Here is a 6951-nt window from a genome sequence, read left to right on the forward strand (position 1 = left end):
CATTTGAGCTCATTTTCATACCCATATCACCTCCAAAAGATGATAGAGTGCTAATTGTGTACCCAATGTGATGATTTTATAGTTCAGATAACACCTGGTTCATGATGTTAAGTTCAAGTTAGATGGTCAAATGATGTGCAATGGTTAGTTTCTACCAGGGCCCAATAGCAAGCCAAGAGCTATTTCTCAAAAGTGAGTGGTTATGTTCCAGAGTCTTTGCTCAAAACTCATGGATCACTGACACCATCTAGCCTATACATCATCATATTGCGATTGCTGTAGGGGACCAGCATAATATTCTTTGCGCTAGTGAGAGAGCCAAGGCTCCATGCCTTCCAGATTAAAGAACACTGCTTCTGGTGTTCACTGCTTGTTGGATTAGAAGGGGAAAAAAGATAATTTCAAGGACAGTAACTTCATACCAAACCAGGAACCATGCTGATTTATTCTGGTAAAATGGTCACACTGGCACAACTGCTTTCTCTGGAGTAGGATTAGGCATATGGTAATTCACAATCACTTTCCAAATCCATTTCTCTTTCAGACAGACAAAACTCTGTGTTAAATGGGGTTGTTAAAGAAATCACTATCTTTGAACCAGTCAAGTCTTTGATGTCTGTATCCCTTCTGTCCGTGAATATGACTACTTGCTTTGGTTGATAGTTTTGATGAGCAGAGGGTACTTTATTGAGTTGTCTTGGACCCTCCTTACTCTTGTAGCTTTCACAAGAGCTAACGTAGAGACTCTGCTAATAGCTGGGTGGGCCTATCCCATATCCATATTCAGAAAATAAAGGCTAGGTTAAAGATACATCATGACATGGTGAGATTCAGGGTAAATCTCTCTTTATCTTGTGACTCTCCTAAGAAGCCTTGCTCTGACAGGTGGGCCACTGTAATATTTTGACTCCTCTGACTCTGATCCAGGATCCAACAATTGCAGAAGTTTCTTGGTAATTTTTTTCTTCTGATAAATGACTGCAGGTCCCCTTTGAAAAGGATGGAAGAAAAATTTGTGATGTGTATTTGTCTTCTTACCAGAGAGTCCTTCCTGATGGGTGCCCTTATTCATTTATTCAAGGCACTTTGGTCTGTGTACTGAGACATAGCTGGGAAGTTCCTGACTCTCCCTCATGGTGACCCAAGTCAGGTCTTTTAAGAAGCCTAGGGCTTTGTAGTTATATAGGCCAAGTGTAACTTAAGCAACAAAGATTTCAGCACCAAAGATTTCTGTGGTTCAAAGCTGGCTACTACCACCCCACCCCACACCCAGCCATGCAAATGTCACAGCAGTGAGGCCTTCCTTGCAGAATCTGAGCACCCTGTGAGCACAGCAGACTCTGCAGCAGTCCTGGCACATAGGCACATAGTAACCAACAAATACCTGTTAACCGAGTACATAAATCTTATTGGTTGAAGGCAAAATGAGACACATTAGTTTCTCAGCCCCCTATGTATCTTATTTTGTTTTTAAACAATATTTATTTCTTGCTTAGAAAATGCAGGCAAAGGTAGAATGGTGCTTAAAAGTCACTGTGACTCTCAATTTTGAAATGTAAGCTTTTCTTAAGGCAAATCCACAACCCTGGTACTTTAGAGCTTCTGATAAGCAAATGGTCAAAATGTTTGTCTGTGTGACTGTTTCTGTATACAGAGAACATATGTCCATCTAATTTTCTATCTTTATATAATGAAAGGGGAGGCATTAGGGACCTGAAGGCACACAGGTAATTAGGGGTAGAGCCCAAGCCAGATGCCCAGTTTCCTATCTCCCAGGCCAGGGCTTGCTCAACAATTCCCAGCTCTGTCTTGGTTTGTGGGGGAACAGGCTCTGTGCTCCACAAAGTGCTGCCCCTTAGTGGGGGAAATGACATGAAGAATAAATAATAAGAGCCCTGGCTAGTGCAGCCCATTTGATTGAGTGCTGGCCTGAGAACCAAAGGGTTGCCAGTTCGATTCCCAGTCAGGGCACATGCCAGGGTTGCAGGCCAGGAGCCCAGTAAGGGGTGCACAAAAGGCAACCACACGTTGACGTTTCTGTCCCTCCCTTTCTCCCTTCCCCTCTGTCTTAAAATAAATAAATAAAGTCTTTTAAAAAATATTAAGTAGCAAACACGCCTAACATTTTTATCTTCATCCTCAATAGCATTACAGCTCTGTGTTTATTCAATCATCAATCATGTTCTGATGACCCTCTGTGTGCCAAGCTGAGTGTGGGGAGGGAACTACAGCTACACTCCAGTGGGGAAAGAGGACAAAAGGGCACCAAAAATCCCACAAAAAACAAACAAACAAAAAAACTTCTGGAAGTTTCCAATAGGTACAATCTTGAGGAAAATATATGTGACATACTAACAAGCAAGTGCATTCAATAATCAGGGAGAAGAAAAGGACATGGGATATCAAGAGAAACTTTCTTTTCATTCTATAGTTAGAAACTTACAAATGTGCACTTATTTTGTTTCAGTAACTGCTCTTGAAGAGAAAAGGAGTGTGTCTGTCTCTAACAAGCCCATTTCAACTCATGACATTAGATTCTTGCTTCAAACAATCAGAAAATGTATGTCTTCCAGAGGTTGGCCCTTCATACATAGTGACTGCCATTCAAATTAGCATGTCTTTTCTATATTGCCATCTCCTGGGGAGAAGGATACAAAGCCCACTTCCTGTTGCCACCTTCACTGCATCTAGCACTGAAAGTTTTCAAAAACCTTGGGCTCAAGAACCCTTTCCAATCTCAAAAATTATCGACAATTCCCAAAAGTTTTTTTTGTGTTTTAATATAGAGTATACCTGTCAATATCTACAATATCTTTTTTTTAATTTATTTTTTAATCATTGTTCAAATACAGTTTTCTCCTTTTTACTCCCAATCCAGTCCCCCCTCCCACCCCTCCCCACTTCCCTCCCATTACCACCACCCCCTTAGTTTATGACCATGTGTCCTTTAAGTTTGTTCCTGTGAACCCTTCCCACTGTCCCCTTAAATTCCTTCTACTCTCCCCTGTGGTCACTGTCAGCCTGTCCTCTATTTCAGTGTCTTTGGTTACATTTTGTTTGTTTCTTTGTTTTGTTATTTAGGTTCCTGTTAAAGGTGAGATCATATGGTATTTGTCTTTCACTGCCTGGCTTGTTTCGCTTAGCATAATGTTTTCCAGCTCCATCCACTCTGTTGCATAGGGTAGGAGCTCCTTCTTTCTTTCTGCTGCATAGAATTCCATTGTGTAAATGTACCATAGTTTTTTGATCCATTCATTTACTGATGGGCATCTTGGTTGCTTCCAGCATCTAGCTATTGTAAATTGTGCTGCTATGAACATTGGGATGCATAGGTTCTTTTGAATTGGTGTTTTAGTATTCTTAGGATAGAGTCCCAGCAGTGGAATTGCAGGGTCAAAAGGCACATCCATTTTTAGTTTTCTGAGGAAGTTCCATACTGCTTTCCATAGTGATTGTACCAGTCTGCAGTCCCACCAACAGTGCACTAGGGATCCCTTTTCTCCACAACCTCTCCAACACTTGTTGTTTGTTGCTTTGTTTATGATGGCCATTCTGTCTGGTGTGAAGTGGCATCTCATTGTGGTTTTAATTTGCATCTGTCTGATAGCTAGCGATATTGAACATCGTTTCATGTGTCTTTGGATTTTCTGTATGTCCTCCTTAGAGAAGTGTCTGTTCAAGTCCTTTGCCCACTTTTTAATTGGATTCCTTGTCTTCTTAAAGTACGGTCTTGTAAGTTCTTTATATGTTTTGGAGATTAAACCCTTGTCTGAGGTATCATTGGCAAATATGTTTTCCCATACAGTTGGTTCTCTTTTAATTTTGATACTGTTTTCTTTGGCTGTGCAGAAGCTTTTAATTTTGATGAGGTCCCATTTGTTTATTCTTTCCTTTATGTCCCTTGCTCTAGGGGACAAGTCAGTAAAAAAGCTTCTGCGTGAAATATCTGAGATTTTCCTACCTACGTTCTCCTCTAGGACTTTAATGGTGTCACGTTTTATATTTAAGTCTTTTATCCACCTTGAATTTATTTTTGTATATGGTGTAAGTTGGTGCTCAAGTTTCATTTTTTTTGCATGTGGCTGTCCAGTTCTCCCAACACCATTTGTTGAAGAGGCCATTTTTACTCCATTTTATGTTGCTGCCTCCTTTGTCAAATATTAATTGATCATAGAGACTTGGGCTTATTTCTGGGTTCTCTGTTCTGTTCCATTGGTCTATGTGCCTGTTTTTATGCCAGTACCAGGCTGTTTTGATTACAGTGGCCTTGTAGTATAGTTTAGTGTCAGGTATTGTTATCCCTCCTACTTTACTCTTCTTTCTCAAAATTGTAGCAGCTATTTGGGGTCGTTTATAATTCCATATAAATTTTTGAAGTGTTTGTTCTATGTCTGTGAAATATGCCATTGGTACTTTAATAGGAATTGCATAGAATGTGTAAATTGCTTTGGGTAGTATGGACATTTTGATTATATTAATTCTTCCAATCCATGAACGCGGTATATGTTTCCATTTATTTGTGTCTTCCTTGATTTCTTTCCTGAGTGTTATATAATTTTCTGAATACAGGTCTTTTACCTCTTTGGTTAGGTTTATTCCTAGATATTTTATTTTTCTTTTTGCTATTTCAAATGGAATTTTTTCCTTGATCTCTGCTTCTGCTGTTTCATTGTTGGTGTATAGAAATGCCTTTGATTTCTGGATATTGACTTTGTATCCCGCTGTTTTGCCAAATTCATTTATTAGGTCAAGCAGTTTTTTGGTGGAGTCTATAGGATTTTCTATGTACACTATCATGTCATCTGCAAACAGTGACAGTTTTGTTTCCTCCTTTCCGATTTGGATTCCTTTTATTTCTTTTTCTTGTCTGATTGCTGTGGCTAAAACTTCCAGTACTATATTGAATAGAAGTGGTGAAAGTGGACAGCCTTGTCTTGTTCCTGATCTTAGTGGAAAAGATTTTAATTTTTGCCCATTGAGTATGATGTTGGCTGTAGGTCTCTCATATATGGCCTTTATTATGTTGAGGAATGTTTCCTCTATTCCCACTTTGCCGAGTGTTTTTATCATGAATGGGTGCTGTACCTTATCAAATGCTTTTTCTGCATCAATTGATATAATCATGTGGTTTTTGTCTTTGCTTTTGTTTATGTGATGTATTGCATTTACTGACTTGCGAATATTGAACCATCCTTGCATCCCTGGAATGAATCCCACTTGGTCATGGTGTATGATCTTTTTAATGTATTGTTGGATGCGGTTTGCCAGTATTTTGTTGAGGATTTTAGCGTCAATGTTCATCAGTGATATTGGCCTGAGGTTTTCTTTCTTTGTTGTATCTTCATCTGGTTTTGGAACTAGGATGATGTTGCCTCCTAAAAAGAGTTTGGGAGACTCCCATCTTTTTGGATTTTTTGGAATAGTCTGTGAAGGATAGGGGTTAGCTCTTCCTTAAATGCTTCGTAGAATTCTCCTGTGAAACCATCTGGTCCAGGGCTTTTCTGTGTTGGGAGTTTTTTGATTACTTCTTTTTTTTTTTTTTTACTTTCATTAGTTATTTATTTTATGCTGAATTTACTCCCGGGCCATAAGCTTTTGTTTCTTCAGTTTCTTCTGGGATATCTTCTTCTTCTGTGCAACTTCCTCCTCTGGTTTGGGAACGATCTGCTCCTTCTCCATGAGGATCATCTCGATGTGGTAGGGAGAGCTCATGTAGGGGTTGATCCTGCCATGGGCTTGGTACGTTCTGCGCCGCATCTTGGGAGCTTTGTTCACCTGGATGTGCTCAATGACCAGAGAATCCACATCTAAACCCTTAAGTTCAGCATTACTTTCTGCGTTTTTAAGCATGTGCAGCAAAAACTCAGCACTCTTGTTAGGCCATCGACCCTGTGTCCAGCCCCACTGTTTGGCCTGGGCACACCTACCCACTCCACCATTGTATCGGCGGAATGGGACACACTGCTTCTTTAGAGTGACATCTTTCAGATACTTGGTGGCTTTTCGAATATGCATACCCTTGATGGCCTGGGCAGTTTTGCGAGTGTTCTTAAAATGAACACAAAGATTTGAACCTCTTGATTTGCATGATTTTGTGGGGTTCTCCGGGTCAAGTGAGTAGCGAACCATCTTCAGAGGTCACCTCTGGTCGCTTTCGGGAAGAGCTGATTACTTCTTCAATTTCTTTTGTTGTTATTGGTCTGTTCAGGCTTTCTGCTTCTTTTTCATTGAGTTTTGGAAGATTATATTTTTCTATAAATTTGTCCATTTCATCTAGGTTTTCAAATTTCTTGGCTTACAGTTCTTTGTAGTAATTTCTTACAATCCTTTGTATTTTTGTGGTATCTGTTGTAATCTCTCCTCTTTCATTTCTGATTGTGTTTATTTGGGTCTTCTCTCTTTTTTTCTTGATGAGTCTGCTTAAAGGCTTGTCGATTTTGTTTATCTTTTCAAAGAACCAGCTCTTGGATTCATTGATCCTTAGAATTGTACTTTTAGTCTCTATGTCATTTAATTTTGCTCTGATCTTGGTTATTTCCTTCCTTCTGCTTGCTCTGGGCTGCCTTTGTTGTTGTTCCTCAAGTTCTTGTAGACGTAGGGTTAGGTTGTTTGTTTGGAATGTTTCTTACCTTTTTAGGTGGGCCTGTATCGCTATGAACTTCTCTGTCAGGACTGCCTTGGCTGTGTCCCATAAGTTTTGGGTTGTTGTGAGTTCATTTTCATTTGTTTCCAGAAACCTTTTGATTTCTTCCCTAATATCATTCTTAACCCATTCATTGTTTAATAGCATGCTATTTAATCTCCATGATTTTGAGTGTTTTTGGTTTTTTTTCCTTAGGGTTGGTTTCTAGCTTCAGTCCCTTGTGGTCTGAGAAAATGCTTGGTATGATTTCAATTTTTTTGAAATTCTTGAGGCTTGTTTTGTGTCCTATCATGTGGTCTATCTTTGAG

General features: G+C 39.5%; 1 protein-coding gene across 1 annotated transcript; it reads right to left on the reverse strand.

Moving 5' to 3' along the window:
- Positions 1 to 5528: 5528 nt before the first annotated feature.
- LOC114499606 (60S ribosomal protein L17-like) lies at positions 5529 to 6182 on the reverse strand. Its single transcript, XM_036028335.1, has one exon. It carries the CDS (start codon positions 6127 to 6129, stop codon positions 5575 to 5577), a length of 555 nt encoding a protein of 184 aa, XP_035884228.1. The 5' UTR covers positions 6130 to 6182; the 3' UTR covers positions 5529 to 5574.
- Between the last annotated feature and the right edge of the window lie 769 nt (positions 6183 to 6951).

The sequence above is a fragment of the Phyllostomus discolor genome, chromosome 6, assembly GCF_004126475.2.
Source record: "Phyllostomus discolor isolate MPI-MPIP mPhyDis1 chromosome 6, mPhyDis1.pri.v3, whole genome shotgun sequence".
NCBI lineage: Eukaryota > Metazoa > Chordata > Mammalia > Chiroptera > Phyllostomidae > Phyllostomus > Phyllostomus discolor.

Excerpts from the sequence above, each read along its gene's own strand:
- LOC114499606 (XM_036028335.1), bottom strand. The coding sequence starts at position 6,129 with ATGGTTCGCTACTCACTTGACCCGGAGAACCCCACAAAATCATGCAAA.